The 17,830-nt window shown below is 35.7% G+C and overlaps 1 protein-coding gene across 2 annotated transcripts in view; it reads right to left on the bottom strand.

Annotated features, from left to right (window-relative positions):
• LIN9 (lin-9 DREAM MuvB core complex component) overlaps nt 1–17,830 on the bottom strand; it is an 88,909-nt gene that overhangs the window by 61,787 nt on the left and 9,292 nt on the right. For both annotated transcript variants that reach the window (XM_005690531.2, XM_018060226.1), the window contains exons 4-6: nt 17,394–17,498; nt 7,083–7,216; nt 5,534–5,659 (exon numbers count right to left, since the gene is read on the bottom strand). In XM_005690531.2, the coding sequence (XP_005690588.1) occupies nt 5,534–5,659; nt 7,083–7,216; nt 17,394–17,498 (365 nt within the window). The remainder of the gene's footprint in view (nt 1–5,533; nt 5,660–7,082; nt 7,217–17,393; nt 17,499–17,830) is intronic.

Below are 17,830 nucleotides of genomic sequence, written 5' to 3' on the forward strand. Positions count from 1 at the left end.
GTCCTTTGTGGCAAGAAGTATAAATATTTCTGTCATTGTCTTTTGACTTTATGGGGTTTTGGGGGGGTGAGCGATAAGGAATGCTTTTTCTTTGTTTTTTACAAAATCAAATTTATCAATCTTTTCTTTTATGATTCCTAGCTCTGAGGACGATTAAAAAGATCTTCCCCAATTCAAGATTAAGCCAAACTCTTCTACAGGTTCCTCTAGGAGTTTTACTGTTTCATTTAAAAAATCTGAATCTTTGATCCTTTTAAATCTTTCCTGGTGTAAGGTCTGAGGTATGAAATCAACTTGTGTTTTCTTAGATTGCTTCAGAGTGGTCTCAATATCCACTGAATAAATAATTTAATCTCCTTCTCCCCTGTATGCCTGAGATGCAATCAGTGTTATTATGTATTAAAATTCTGTGGACATCTTTGATTCAATAAAGATATTTTAACTTTACTGGCGTATAGCTGATTTACAGTGTTGTGTTAATTTCATGGAATTTCTCTCCTTTTCAATTCATCTTTTTATTCAAGTACCACTATGACATCATTTTGATTATGATCATGTTATATGAACATTAATATGAGATAATACATACTACAAACGTATGTATGATACTACATAATCTCCCCTCATTACTTTTTTCTTCAGTATTTTTCTAGTTCTTCCTGCTTGATTTCTTCTCTCTATGTGAAATTTAGAATGAGTTGGTCTAGTTGTTTTTTTCTTTTAAACGGTTACTGATATTTTTACTGGGACTGATTTTAGAATGCTGAGTATTTTGTACATTTCCTGCTAAGCTCTTTCCTGGCTTCTTTTTTTTTTAGGATATTTCAAAAAAGTATATCATATCAATAATTTGTACTGTACATCAGCTTCCTCAAAAAAAAGAAAAACTATAAACTTTTGCTGATAATAAAGACTTGATTTAAACTGTTAATTTATCTTGATGAAGTAAAGAACTCTAAGATTCAACAATATTATGGTAACCCTATTAACAGAGGATAAATTAACAAGAGAAATAATGACAATCAAACTGCAAAATTATAACTAAACAATAAAATAGTGACTAATACCTCATTCCGACAATAATCAGAAACAGTGTGGCTCAATTTACTCAAACATATAAAGTTACAGCAAAAAGCCCCCAAATGGCCTAATTACCAAAGACCATAAATTACCTGTGTGAAACACGATACACATCACATTTTAATTTGTTCTTATAAACAAGGGAAATACTTAAAACAACAGCAGCAGTGACAGTTTTTAATACAATAGATAAAATAAATGTAAACCAGTTCAATGAAAAGTTCTCCTTGAATTTCATTATTGTCTACAGAAATCACGTAAACTAAATTCCAGGTCTATTTGTTCAAGTCACTTTATATTTCAAGTCTCCCCTAAATTTTCCTACCATTTAAAGTGAAAAACTCTTAAATATGCTTTTACTAGGCTGACAGATCAAACATGAGAACTAATGATACACAGTATAACATTGCACTCAAAAGTAATATGAGATTTTCTGATATATTAAGAAAGGAAGATAACACTAGAAAAGGAAAGGTAGTTTCATATAAAAGGCAATTTGAAAAGTAATTCTCAGGATGTAACATACTGGATATATTCACTTCATTCATTTTTATATAAAGTAAAACATGCATTTGTGGAAAGGATAATAAGTGGATCACTTATTATCTTGAAGTAATAATAAGCGTTTTAAAAAAGGTAATAATAATGTATGTATAATCTCACAACTTCATTAAATGCTTATGAGGGCATCCTTAAATATTTTCTGGGACATAGTGGGGCATCAGTTTCAGTTCAGTTGCTCAGTTTTGTCCGACTCCTTGCAACCCCATGAACCACAGCACGCCAGGCCTCCCTGTCCCTCACCAACTCCCAGAGTTAACCCAAACCCATGTCCATTGAGTTGATGATGCCATCCAATCATCTCATCCTCTGTCGTCCCCTTCTCCTGCCTTCAATCTTTCCCAGCATCAGGGTCTTTTCAAATGAGTCAGCCCTTTGCATCAGGTAGCCAAAGTATTAGTTTCAGCTTCAACATCAGTCCTTCCAACGAACACCCAGGACTGATCTCCTTTAGGATGGACTGGGTGGATCTTCTTGCAGTCCAAGGGACTCTCAAGAGTCTTCTCCAACACCACAGTTCAAAATCATCAATTCTTTGGTGCTCAGCTTTCTTTATAGTTCAACTCTCACATCCATACATGACTACTGGAAAAACCATAGGTTTGACTAGATGGACCTTTCTTGGCAAAGTAACGACTACTTTTTAATATGCTGTCTAGGTTGGTCATAACTTTCCTTCCAAGGAGTAAGCATCTTTTAATTTCACAGCTGTAATCACCATCTGCAGTGATTTTGGAGCCCAAAAAAATAAAGGTAGCCACTTTTTCCACTGTTTCCCCATCTATTTGCCATGAAGTGATGGGACCAGATGCCATGATCTTCGTTTTCTCAATGTTGAGCTTTAAGCCAACTTTTTCACTCTCCTCTTTCACTTTCATCAAGAGGCTCTTTCGTTCTTCACTTTCTGCCATAAGGGTGGTGTCATCTGCGTTTCTGAGGTTACTGATATTTCTCCCTACAATCTTGATTCCAGCTTGTGTTTCTTCCAGCCCAGCATTTCTCATGATGTACTCTGCATATAAGTAAAATAAGCAGGGTGACAATATACAGCCTTGACGTACTCCTCCTATTTGGAACCAGTCTGTTGTTCCATGTCCAGTTCTAACTATTGCTTCTTGACCTGCATACAGGTTTCAGGTGGTCTGGTATTCCCATCTCTTTCGGAATTTTCCACAGTTTATTGTGATCCACACAGTCAGAGGCTTTGGCATAGTCAATAAAGCAGAAATAGATGTTTTTCTGGAACTCTCTCGCTTTTTCCATGATCCAGCGGATGTTGGCAATTTGATCTCTGGTTCCTCTGCCTTTTCTAAATCCAGCTTGAACATCTGGAAGTTTACAGTTCATGTACTATTGAAGCCTGGCTTGGAGAATTTTGAGCATTACTTTGCTAGCGTGTGAGATGAGTGCAATTGTGTGGTAGTTTGAGCATTCTTTGGCATTGCCTTTCTTTGGGACTAAAATGAAAACTGACCTTTTCCAGTCCTGTGGCCACTGCTGAGTTTTCCAAATTTGCTGGCATATTGAGTGCAGCACTTTCACAGCATCATCTTTCAGGATTTGCAATAGCTCAACTGGAATTCCATCACCTCCACTAGCTTTGTTCGTAGTGATGCTTTCTAAGGCCCACTCGACTTCACATTCCAGGATGTCTGGATCTAGGTGAGTGATCACGCCATTGTGATTATCTGGGTCATCAAGATCTTTTTTGTACATTTCTTCTGTGTGTTCTTGCCACCTCTTCTTAATATCTTCTGCTTCTGTTACATCCATACCATTTCTGTCATTTATTGTGCCCATCTTTGTATGAAATGCTCCCTTGGTATCTCTAATTTTCTTGAAGAGATCTCTAGTCTTTCCCATTCTGTTGTTTTCCTCTATTTCTTTGCACTGATCACTGAAGGTTTTCTTATCTCTCCTTGCTATTCTTTGGAACTCTGCATTCAAATGGGTATATCTTTCGTTTTCTCCTTTGCTTTTCGCTTCTCTTCTTTTCACAGCTATTTGTAAGGCCTCCCCAGACAGCCATTTTGCTTTTTTGCATTTTTCTTGGGGATGGTTTTGATCCCTGTCTCCTATACAATGTCACGAACCTCAGTCCATAGTTCATCAGGCACTCTGTCTATCAGATCTAGGCCCTTAAATCTATTTCTCACTTCCACTGTATAATCATAACGGATTTGATTTAGGTCATACCTGAATGGTCTAGTGGTTTTCCCCACTTTCTTTAATTTAAGTCTGAATTTTGCAATAGGAGTTCATGATCTGAGGCACAGTCAGCTCCTGGTCTTGTTTTTGCTGACTGTATATAGTTTCTCCATCTTTGGCTGCAAAGAATATAATCAATCTGACTTCGGTGTTGACCTTCTGGTGATGTCCATGTGTAAAGTCTTCTCTTGTGTTGTTGGAAGAGGGTGTTTGCTATGACCAGCGCATTCTCTTGGCAAAACTCTATTAGTCTTTGCCCTGCTTCATTCTGTACTCCAAGGCTAAATTTGCCTGTTATTCCAGGTGTTTCTTGACTTCCTACTTTTGCACTCCAATCCCTTATAATGAAAAGGACATCTTTTTGAGTGTTAGTTCTAAAAGGTCTTGTAGGTCTTCACAGAACCGTTCAACTTCAGCTTCTTTAGTGTTACTGGTTGGGACATAGATTTGGATTACCATGATACTGAATGGTTTGCCTTGGAAACGAACAGAGATCATTCTGTCGTTTTTGAGATTGCATCCAAGTACTGCATTTCGGACTCTTTCACTGACTATGATGGCTACTCCATTTCTTCTAAGGGATTCCTGCCTGCAGTAATAGATATAATGGTCATCTGAGTTAAATTCACCCATTCCAGTCCATTTTAGTTTGCTGATTCCTAGAATGTCGACATTCACTCTCGCCACCTCCTGTTTGACCACTTCCAATCTGCCTTGATTCATGGACCTAACATTCCAGGTTCCTATGCAATTTTGCTCTTTACAGCGTCGGACCTTGCTTCTATCACCAGTCGCATCCACAACTGGGTGTTGTTTTTGCTTTGGCTCCATCCCTTCATTCAAAGAAGGCAATGGCAACCCAATCCAGCACTCTTGCCTGGAAAATCCCATGGACAGAAGAGCCTGGTAGGCTGTAGTCTATGGGGTCGCAAAGAGTCGGACACGACTGAGCGACTTCACTTTCACTTTTCACTTTCATGCACTGGAGAAGGAAACGGCAACCCACTCCAGTGTTCTTGCCTGGAGAATCCCAAAGACGGGGGATACTGGTGGGCTGCCGTCTCTGGGGTTGCACAGGGTCAGACATGACTGAAGTGACTTAGCAGCAGCATCCCTTCATTCTTTCTGCAGTTATTTCTCCACTGATCTCCAGTAGCATATTGGGTACCTACCGACCTGGGGAGTTCATCTTTTAGTGTCCTATCTTTTTGCCTTTTCATACTATTCAGAACATGGGGTTCTCAAGGCAAGAATACTTAAGTGGTTTGCCATTCCCTTCTCCAGTGGACCACATTCTGTCAGACCTCTCCCCCATGACCCATCTGTCTTGAGTGGCCCCACACGGCATGGCTTAGTTTCATTGAGTTAGACAAGGCTGTGGTCCATGTGATCAGATTGGCCAGGTTTCTGTGATTGTGATTTCAGTCTGTCTGCCCTCTGATGCCCTCTCTCAGCGCCTACCATCTTATTGGGTTTCTCTTAGTGGGGCACAGCTAATATAAAAAAATTATGTTCAAGGGTTGGTTGTGATCTGAAGAAAAATGAAATTGTGTATTTAATTACAAGTTGCTTAAGTATAAAAATCATCTACATTAACACTGGTCAATAGAATATATTTAACATATAACTACTCTGGAAAGTTATGTTTTGGTACTAGTCTTTTAAACAAAAACATTATTTTTACCTCCGTGGTTTCCCCATAAGCCTCCTGATTTTTCCCCATTCCACTCTTGTTAATTTTCTCGTTTTCAAATTAGGAAAAGATTCCTTTAGACACACACAGAAGTCATTGTCACCTTCAAAAAGCGGTCTGTAAAAGAGAAATGGTATTTTAAGTTAATATACAGCTTGAGACATAAAATGCAAAATATGCATTCCAATTTTGAGCATCAATCAATCCCAAGACACCAAACTTTCACTTCTACCCAAAATATATACAAAATGGGCACAAATTCCAAGTGTTAAAATTAAATTAAATCGTTTACATTTATAAAACAAATAATGTGTAAAAGTTACTCAAGAGGTACTATCTGTGCTTGAGATTCTAGGATACACTGATTTTCATTAAATCTCCTATCCTTTGGGAAGCTATTTTAGCACTATCGTATCTGGTGAGGATAAAGAATGTAAACTACAAAGTATCTTTGTCCCAAAGATAATAAATACCATCACCAAGGAGTTTGCTTTGATAGTAGATTAGTTTTAGGAAACTAGGGGACTCTAAAGAGTTAGATTAGTTCTTAGGAAATGCAGAACACAGATTATACTAGGACACCCTGAGAGCTCTCTTAATTAAGATAATGAAAAAATTTGTGGACAAAAATAAGACAATTTTATTGATAAGTTTGAGAAACGAGGAATCAGTCAGTAATGACACATGAATGTCTTGGGCTTAAATATGAATGTTCATGAGATTAACAAGGTTCAGAGTAGGCAACTGGTAATAACAGAGAAAGGAAATAAAGATAAGTAGCCAGCAAAACAAGTACCACTGACAAGCATGGGTTAGATAAGAATAGACTGCAGTGGATGAGAAATCAGAATCTTTCCTCAACGAATTCTGTTGTTGAATAACTGCATTTCACCCAAATCTCTTACTATGTTCTACTTAAACACTTAACATATAACGAAAAAGTGCATGAATATCATCCCCTAAATAGAAAGACTCTTAAAAATCTTCCTGAATCACTTTTACCATTCATAACTGTTTCTCTACTACTGTACTAGCATTTAAAATCTAAAGATTTATATGGAGAAGGAAATGGCAACCCACTCCAGTATTCTTGCCTGGAAAATCCCACGGACAGAGCAGCCTGGTAGGCTACAGTCCAAGGGGTCTCAAAAGAGTCAAGACACGACTGAGCTATTAAAACAACAACAACAAAGGAAAAAAAAAAATCTAAAGATTTATAAAACAAGTCCCATTCACTGCAAAATAATGGTGCTTTCTTTTCAGGGTATCTCCACTGCATAGTCTTTGTAAATTATAATATAGAAATTATACTGTCATTTTGATTTTTCACAAAAACTTATAACAACTTCTTCCCCAAAAGAGAGGAAGCAAGAAAAGCATGAAAAACAGAAACAGATCAAACAAGAATGAAGAATAGGAAAAGAAATTCAGGAAAAAACAGAATCAAAATAGACCTCTAGAAAAAGTTGAGGCTTTTAACATGTGAAAACCTTAAACTTCTGATTCAAATGATATTCATGATATGAGCCATGATACTTACTTATCTATATTTGAGTAGAACCACTCATATATGCACCATTTATGTGCTTTGGGAAGCTTGAGTAAGTTACGTAATCGAAAACCAATCTTCTGTGAGGCCTTCTTATCTGGTGTTGACATTGTTGCTGTAAATTTCTATACAATTAAAAAAAAGAGATTAATTACAGTCCCATTAAGTAAAAGTGAACATCCATAATACTGACTACATTTGTAAAAAGGTAAAGATTATGGTTAAGTACCCAAAAAGATTCAACAATATACAAAATAAATTTATTATTTAACAAATACACATTCTGATTATTTCTTACAAAGTTAAAGCCTCCAGTTTCACAACAAATTTTGACAAGGAGGGTGAAATATTTGACCCCAACCATGTTTGCTCTACAGTACAATTTTAATTTAGGTATGTAGGAAGAAGATACTTAGGAAACTATTTCTGCAGTTCTTGACCTAGAAAAGACCAGTAAGGACTCTGATACAATTGTGAGCGAGATTAAGAGAAAGAACATGCACAAAATATCACTAATTTCTATGAATTTTAAAAATGCTGGCAAAGATGTTTTATATTCATGGATTGGAAGAATACTGTTAAAATGTCCATAATACCCAAAGCAATCTACAGATTCAATGCAATCTCTATTAAAATTTCAATGGCGTTTTTCACAGAAATAGAAAAAGCAATCCAAAAACTGTTATGAAACCACAAAAGAACTCTGAATAGCCAAAGTAATCTTGAGAAAAAAGGACAAAGCCAGAGGCATCACACTCCCTAATCTAATAATATAGATTATAAACTATATTAAAAAGCTATAGTAATCAAAATGTGATAGGACTAGCATAAAAACAGATAGGTTAGGCCAATGGAACAGAACTGAGCCCAGAAATAAATGCATGCAAATATGGTCAATTGATATTTGACAAGGTAACCAAGAATATTTAATTGGGGAAAAAGATGGTCTCTTTGATAAATGGTGTTGGGAATGGTTTTCACAAGGAAAAGAATAAAACTGGCTACCTGTCTTACATCACAAAAATAAACTCAAACAGATTAAAGCCTTAAATGTAAATATAAGGCCTGAAACTATAAAATTTCTAGAAGAAAATACAGGGGAAAATCTTGACATTGGTCTTGGTGATAATTTTTTTGGAGATGACACCAAAAGCAAAGACAACAGAAGCAACAATCAACAAGTAGGACTACATCAAACTAAAAAGCTCCTGTACCACAAAAGAAACAATAAACAAGATGAAAAGGCAGGCTACAGAATGGGAGAAAATATTTCCAAATCATATCTGACAAGAGGTTAATACCCAAAATATATAAGCAACTCGTACAACTCCACGACAAAAAGACAATCTGATTTAACAATGGGCAGAGGAGTTGAATAGACATTTTTCCAAAGACGAAACACAAATGGCAAAAAGGTACATGAAAAGGTGCCCAACATCACTATCAAGGAAACGCCACAGGAAGAATATTACCTCACATCTGTAAGAATCACTATTATCAAAAACGCAAGAAATAACAAGTGTTGGAGAGCATGTGAAAAAAGAGAACCCTGGGTAAACAGCTGGTGGAAATGTAAATTGGTGTGGCCAGAAGGCAAAACAGTATGGAGGTTGCTCAGAAAATTAAAAATAGATGTACCACATAATCCAGCAATTTTAATTCTGGGTGTTTATCCAAAGGAAATGAACTCACTATCTCCAAAAGATACATGCACCCCCAAGTTCACTGGAGAATTATTTACAATAGCCAAGGCATGGAAACAACTGCTGCACACACTGACAAATGAACAAATAAAGAAAATGTGGTATATATGCAGATGGAATATTAGTCAGTCATTAAAAAGAAGGAAATTTTGCCATTTGTGACAATGTGGATAGGCCTTGAGGACATCATGCTAAGTGAAATAAGTCAGAGAAAGATAAACACCATATACTTTTACTTATATGTGTAACTTAAAAAAAAAATCACTCCTCTCCCCTCAAAAAACCCAACTCAACAGAGAACAGACTAGTGGTTGCCAGAGAGGGTAGGGGGACAGATGAAATGGATAAAAAATGGTCAAAGGATACAAACTTCCAGTAATAAAATAAGTACATTATGGGTATATAATGTACAACATGGTGACTATATCATACCATATATCTGAAAGTTGCTAAAAGAATAAATTTTTAAAGTTCTCATCATAAGAAAAAAAATTGTAACTATGGGATGGATATTAACTAGACTAGTCACAATATACACAAACAGTGAAATTATCATATTGTATACCTAAAGGTAATATATCAATTATATTTCACTTTTAAAAAAGCTTAAAAAACATCATCAGAATATCAAAAAAAAACAACACAACCAAGTGAAATTCATGTCAAGAATATAAGGGCCAGTATTAGAAAACTATTAGTGTAATATGCCATTATTAATAAGTGAAATAATGAAAATCATATGATCACTTCCACTGATGCTAAAACACTTGATAAAATCCAGTATCTACTAAAAAAAATCTTAATGGAATAAAAATAGACAAAATGACTGAAAAAAACACAATATGCCAAAAGTTAAGTGATACAGCTAAAGCAGTACCTGAAAGAAAAATTTAATTCGTTGGGTAAATGCTTGTACTAGAATAAAAGAAAAATTTCAAATATGACTTATCCTTCCACCTTAAGAAATTAGAAAAAAAAAAGAACAAAGAAAACTCAAAGCAGGTAGAGGAAGAAAATAATAAATATCAGAGCAAAAATAATAGAAATAAAAAACAAAACCAATAGAAGAAAATTCAATACAATCAAAAATTGTTTGAAGAAAAAAATTAACAAAAATTAATAAGCCTTTAGTTATATTGACCAAGAAAATAAAAATAGATGAAACTTCCTTAACCTTCAAAACATATTTCTCAGGCTTCCCTAGTGGCTCAGTGGTAAAGAATCCACCTTCCAATTCAGGATACATGAGTTCGATTCCTGATCTGGGAAGATCCCACATGCCACAGAGCAAATAAACCCACGTGCCACAACTATTGAGCCTGTGCTTCAGAGCCCAGGAATCGCAACTACTGAGCTCACATGCCACAATTACTGATGTTCATGCACCCTAGAGCCCATGCTCCATAACAAAAGGTACCGCAATGAGAAGCTTGTGCCCAGCAACTAGAGAGTAGCCTCTGCTCTCCACAACTGAAGAAAAGCCCATGCATCAAGGAAGATCTAGCACAGCCAAAAATAAATAACACATTTCTCCCCAAACAAATCCAAAAGTCAGGATCATATTCAACATTAAAATTGTGAACATTTCTCATTAAAGGAAGGAATATGATAAAGATGCTGATTATACTACTTTTGACATTGATTTGATGGTGGAATTAGCCAATTGAAGAAAAGGAATAAAACTGTAAATTTGCAGGTGACATGACCTCCCCAGAAAACTCAAAAAAATCAACTATAAGAATTTAATAAAGCAGGAGATAACAAAGCTGTTATCCAAAATTCTCTATTTTTAAAAGATATTATCTTCTCTATATATAAATGAAAACAGATTAGACAATAAAACAAGAAATATATTGTTTATTACAGCAAAAATGGTGAGAACAAAGTATTAAACACCTAGGAATACACTTAAGAAATGTGCAAGATTGACATGGAAAAGAAATTTAAAGTCTGGAATCAAGATTGCCAGGAGAAATATCAACAACCTATTGGCAGATGACACCAACCTAATGGCAGAAGGCGAAGAGGAACTAAAGAGCCTCTTGATGAAGATGAAAGAGGAGAGTGGAAAAAGTTGGTTTAAAAACCAAATATTCAAAAAACTAAGATCATGGCATCCAGTTCCATCATTTCATGGCAAACAGATAGGGAAAAAATGGAAACATTGGCAGATTTTATTTTCTAAAGCTCCAAAATCACTGTGGATGGTGACTGCAGCCATGAAGTTAAAAGACGCTTGCTCCTTGGAAGAAAAGCTATGACCAACCTAAACAGTGTATTAAAAAGCAGAGATGTTACTTTGCCAACAAAGGTCTGTCTAGGCAAAACTATGGTTTTTCCAGTAGTCATGTATGGATGTAAGAGTTGGACTATAAAGAGCTGAGCGCTGAAAAATTGATGCTTTTGAACTGTGATGTTGGAGGAGACTCTTGAAAATCCCTTGGACTGCAAGGAGATCAAACCAGTCAATCTGAAAGTAAATCAGTACTGAATATTCATTGAAAGGACTGATGCTAAAGCTGAAACTCCAATACTTTGGCCACCTGATGTGAAAAACTGATTCCTTGGAAAATACCCTGATGCTGGGAGAGACTGAAGGCAGGAAGAGGTAAAAGGGGCGACAGAGGATGAGATGGTTGGATGGCATCACTGATTCAATGGACATGAGTTTGAGCAAACTCGGAGATAGTGAAGGACAAGGAAGCCATATGCTGCGGTACATGGAGTTGAACATGACCTAGCAACTAAACAACAACAAAAAAGGGGCAAAAAAAGCTTGAATAAGTGGAACTACAACCAGTTCTTGGATGGGTAGTCCCAATGTTACATGTCATATTCCCCAAATTAATTTATAATGTTATTGCAATATCAATGAAAATCCCAACAGACTCTTTTTCCTAGTCAAGTTGATTCTAAAGTTCATAAGGAAAAATAAATGTGAAAGAATACTCAGGAAAATCTTAAAATAAAATAAGTAATGTTATATCAGAGGCTATAACACAATATAAAGTCACATTAAAATAATCTGATACCAGCACATAGAGAGATATACTAGATGTAAAGAGATAGGTAGTCTAGAAATAAACCCAAATATATACAGAATTTAGCTTGTCATGCAGTAGCATTATAAACCAATGTAAAAAAGATGTATTATTCAGTAAATGTTACCAGGACAACTAAACAGTCTTCTGGAAAAAAAATCTGGTTGCAGTCTTACCTCATCCCTTACTCCAAAATAAATTTGACAGTTGAAAATTTAAACTTTTTTTTTTTAAATGAAATAAGAAATAGGGAATTCTAAAACTATAAATTTTAGACTAGGGAAGGTTTTTCTGATCATATAATCAAAAACTCATTAAAAGGAAACAGGTATATTTGACCTATAGGATTTTTTTCAGTCCTCGTTGGTAAAAAATATAGAAACAAAGCAAAAGACAAACTATTATACAAACTCTGAAAAAAATTATAATATAAATAACCAAAGGACTAATATTCTTAATATATACAAAGTTCTTACAAATTAATCAGAAACGACCAACAATTTAATTTTTAAAAATGGGAGAAGGACTTCCCTGCTGTTACAGTGGATAAGAATCCACCTGCCAATGCAGGGGACACAGATTTGATCCCTGGTCCAGGAAGATTCCAAATGTTGTGGAGCAACTAAGCCCATGAGCTACAGCTACTGAGTCCACACTCTAGAGCCTGAGTTCTGCAACAGCAGAAGCCACTGCAATGAGAAGCCCGCACACTACAACAAAGAGTAGGCCTTGCTTGCTGCAACTAGAGAAAGCCAGTGTGCAGCAACAAAGACCCAACACAGACAAAAAAAAGTAAAGAAATAAATAAATTTTAATAAAAAAAACAGGAGAAAGTTTAGAACAAAGGAAAGAAAGTTTATAAATGTATATGAAAAGTATCTCACCATCACTCATAGATGACATACCAACTAAAACAAAAGAGATGCTGTTAGGAGAATAGCAAAAATCTAGCTGTTTGGTTATATACTGGGTTGACAAGCATTAGATAAAATAGGTACTGTGATATATTATTGGCTGAAAGTATAAGCCAGTACAATTTCTTAGGAGAATAATCTGGCACTACTTTAAAAACTTTAAATGTGCATATCCTGTGATCCAGTAAATCCACATTTTAGGCATCTGTCCTAGAAAACACTTGCAAATTTATAAAAACATGCTTGGGATGTTCACCACAGCATTGTGTGCAACAGTGAAAATTCAGAAACCACTTGAATGCCCATAAATAGAGAACTTATAAATAAATTATGGTATCAGGTTGAATACTACAAAATAGCAAAAAGAAATGAAACACTGAAGCCTGTCTAAATCAGTCAGCATGGCCAGATCTCAAAAACAAACTTTTGATTCCACTGCAGGGGGCCTAGCTTCAATCCCTGGTCAGGGAACTAAGATCTCTACAAGCCACAAGACAAAATGAAAAAAAAAAAAAAAAAAAAACGGACTTTTGAGTGAAAAGGTAAATTACAGAATGATGACTGATACAATATGAAAATACTACTATAAATGTAATTTTTAAACTATATACACAAAAAAATACTATATATTTTCTATGAATACATATAGAAAGGTTTAGAAGTATTAAAGAGGTCTAAAATTGGTTGGTTACAAATGGAAGAGGGAAGCAGATCTGAAGGGTAGATGAAGGTTAAAATTAACTTTTTATTTTTAAACATAAAACTTTACTTTGGAAAGACTAGATTTATAGAAAAGTTGCAAAGACAGTACAGAGTTCCCATATGCCCTTCATCCAGCTTTCCCTAGTGTTAACATCTTATACAAACATGGTTTGTCAAAACTAAGAAATTAACACTGGTATAATACGATTAAACCACAGACTTTATTTGGATTTTTTCAGTTTTTCCATTAACGTCCTTTTTCTGGCCCAGAATCCAATTCAGGATACCACATGGTACTTAGAAAGTTGACTTTTTAATGTAAAAAAAAATTATCATTTAGCATAAATAATAACCAAATTATAATAAAATATTACTATCAGAAAGAGTGCTATTCTTATTTCTATTGAGTTATTGGTGGCTCATTGGACATAAAGCTGTATTGAAGATTCCTCTGTTGAGTATGAAGAAATACAGTCAATTTGTTAGTGGAAATATAAGTTATTACAACTGTTATAAATAGATTATTCAGTAGTATCTTCCAAAGTTTAAGTGTAAATACCCTTGCAGCAATTACACTTCTAAGGGTTTATTCAATAAACGGAAAATGGAGAGTGACTACTACTGCTTTTTCTTTTTTTGAGATGATGAAAATGTCTTAAAATTGGCTGTGGTAACTGTTGCACACGTCTATGCATATATTTAAAGCATACTGAATTGTCTGCTTTCTTAATTACATCTCAATAAAGATACAACAAAAAAAAGAAAGGCTCTGAAGACAGGCTGTCTGCCACTCAGTATCAGCTTTCACTTCCCAGCTTTATGATCTTAAACAAGATAACTTCTCTGTGTCTGCTTTCTCATCTGAAAAATGTGAAATAAGTAACCTAACTCATGAGGAATTTGAAGATTAAATCAAAGTATTACATACGAAGTGCTTAGAACAGGATCTGGAACATACTAAGGACTCAGTAAATTTGGATTTTAGTAATTTTTCAGCTCTGAGGGGTACTCTTTAAACAAAAAGAACACAACAGATTAGAGGCTGTGACTAGGAGGGTAAGAAAATAAGACATATCATATAAATGAAGACTGAATGAACTAGGCATGTAAGACTAAAGAAGAGAAAGCTCAGAGGATATAAAATTTTTTCACATATTTGAATAAGTCTCATATCATATCTGTCCTATGTTATATTTGTTCTGTATTGCTCAGAAGTTGAAAGGTCTTTGTAAACAGTCCCAGAAGGAATGAAATGTGCCTGGGGAGGAGGGCTTTGAATAGACTTGGGGGAGGATGGTTTCACAAGTCACAAAGATCAGAGTTCTCTCTCTGTTTGAAATTTTTCCTAATAAATAGCTGAAGAGAGATTGAAGTGAAGTGAAGTCACTCAGTCGTGTCCGACTCTTTGCAACCCATGGACTGTAGGCCACCAAGCTCCTCCGTCCATGGGCTTCTCCAGGCAAGAATACTGGAGTGGGTTGCCATTTCCTTCTCCAGGGGATCTTCCTGACCCAGGGATCGAACCCAGTTCTCTCATATTGCAGGCAGACGCTTTAACCTCTGCACCACCAAAATTTAACTCCCTATGTTTGGAAATTTTTTAAAAATCTAAATAGAATTAAGGCATCCAAATTATCGTAATAATACAGCTCTTCCAAGGTCAACACAGGGGACTTCCCTGGCAGTCCAGTTGAGGCAGGAGGTAGATGGGACTTCCGCCCAGGGTAAAGCGATAGGAGATTCATTCCCTGTGGACTGAAACTCCAAGATAAGAACAGCAGAACAATTAAGAGAGGAGAAATGGACCCTGCCCAGACCACATATTTCTCATTCTTGAAGTCAGGAGATCTTCCTGACCACGTATGTGCAGAAAGGCTCCTTGGAGGTCAAAGCAGAGTGGTGCTAACTGATACTCTACCCAAATGTGTCTTTGGTAGAATCCATCTTGGTTAAGAGATAAGTGCACACACTCGGGCGAATCCTGAAATATGCCAAATATGGACTCTGAACCAGGCAAATCAAAGTGATTGGCCAAAGGAAGACAAAGGAAGAAAAGCCGATAAGTGATTCAAACTGCTGTGAGGGGATGACTCTCTCTCTGAGTCTGGCCATGTGTCTGTCCACTGTTCTTTTTTATCCTCCTAATAAATACTCGTTTCACTATTTCCCGTCTTTGTTGGAATCCTTTTTCTGCGAAGCTGAATGGCCAGGGCCCTTGTCACTGACCACTGGTCTAGTGGTCGGCATTCAGTGCTCTCACCAGTGCTACCCAGCCTCAATCTCTGGCTGGGAAACCAAAGCCTCACTTCAAGATGCTGCAGGCTCAGGCCACCCAAGATTACACTGGTTAAGACTGAACTTCCAACGCAGGGGTGTGGATTTAATCCCTGGCCGGAGAACTAAGATCCCACATGCCACATGGTGTGGCCAAAAATTTTTTTAAATAAATAAAAAACAAAGTCAATACAAAAATAGTTGTTGACTATTCTTTTTGTTGTTGTTGTTATAAGCATTTTATTTCAAAACTATACATAGTGCATAGTTTTGATAAAAAATAAACTCTTCTTGCCTGGAGAATCCCAGGGACAGGGGAGCCTGATAGGCTGCTGTCTATGGGGTCACACAGAGTCGGACACGGCTGAAGTGACTTAGCAGCAGCAGTAAACTCTTAACAAGGTAAAAAGCAGGAGGAATTCTGATGTATTACAAAGGTTAAAAACCACAGCAATGTCCATAATAATACTAATAAGAACTAGATGGCAGGGTGGAAAAGAAGTTATACCACATTATTTTATTCCCAAGGCCACTGATTATTGCCCCTGCTGTTTATATGGAATTCTCTACGTGATAAAGAAACATTATATTTCTTCCCCAAAATAATAGTTCCTGACAAGTTGTTGACTATTCTTACATTCACTGAACCTGTACCAACATCTACTGAGCCAAGCTATGCATGTTGTGTATTAGTTTAAATTGGTTCAAATTTTTAAGTTGAAATTTAGATGCTTATACACACTTGTCCTTGATGTTAAAAAAAATCATAATTTTTGTTCATTTTATAGATAACGATATATTTTAATATTTGAAATGACCATAAAGGTATGTAAAAGCTCTTTGGATTTTTTTGGTACGGCGTACTGCTGGTAAAACTTCTAATTTATTTGATGCCAAATCTTTGGTTAAGAAAATTACCTCTACTATAATATATCCTACTAGAAAATCTTAGAATGCTTTTGAAAAAAAATGAAGGTAGGGAATAACTTTATCAAAAATTTTAAGTTTCATAGAAGAAAATTACTTTATTTTTAAGTTAATATTTCCTTTTCTAATTTTCATTCATTCCTTTGATTCTTATATGTCTACTATCACTTTTTAAAAAAAAAAGATGTCAAAAATGAAAAAGGAAATACGATTTTTCACTATACATTTTCCTCTTCTGGACAAAGAAAGTTTTCAACATACTTCCCTTAGTGAAAAAGTAAAATGATTTTTCCTCTCTGAATACCATGCAAAATGCCAAGCTGATCCCAATTTGCCAAATTCATTTGTTTAATGTCTACTCTCTCCATGCTTAAAAGGAGTGTACATGGGACTTCCCTGGTGGTCCAGTGGTTAGGATTCTGCACTTCCACTGCAGGAGGCACAGGCTAGATCCTTGGTCAGGGAACTAAGATCCTGCATGTTGTGGGGCAGAGCCCCCTGCCCCCCCAAAACAGAAGAGTGTGCATTTGTAAGACTGAGGATTGGCTTTCTACTCTGGTTTAAAGTTCATCAATAAAATAATGCCCCTTTTCAGGTAACTAAAACAGAGCTGAGCCAAAGTAATGATTTAAAGAAAAGAATTTGTCACTCAAAATGTGATAGAATGAAAAATATAAACTTTATCATGCTGAGTGATTGCTCATTTCCTTTCAATGAAACAAAATTTTAGCACACACATACCTGTGGAACCATTGCTACCCTCTGGTTTCTTTTAGGTGACCTTGTATTTATTTGTCTGTCATCTTCATCAGAAAAGAGCCGACTTCGTTTTGAGTTTCTGAAAGGCTACGATACAAATTTTTTATTTAATGAAATGGCCAAACATATCTCATTTTTGTTCCAAAGCACAATTCTACACTTGGAAAATACAGCTAACTGAATTATCATCAGTACTGAAGAAGGAAGAATGGAAAATACAAAGCATACAAATAATCTTAGATTTTATAAAGTAGAAATATACATATTTATACAACTTGTTTAAAAATGAAAAACCCAGCTGATAATTAAAACTAGAACCCAAGCCTTCATGTAGTATGCTGGTAGTCTTGAAAATTAAGTTCTGGAAATTCCACTTCTCATTATGTTGGTGCTTGGATTAATACCAACCAATTGGGTGT

This window comes from Capra hircus, chromosome 16 (assembly GCF_001704415.2).
Source record: "Capra hircus breed San Clemente chromosome 16, ASM170441v1, whole genome shotgun sequence".
In the NCBI taxonomy this organism is placed as follows: Eukaryota; Metazoa; Chordata; class Mammalia; order Artiodactyla; family Bovidae; genus Capra; species Capra hircus.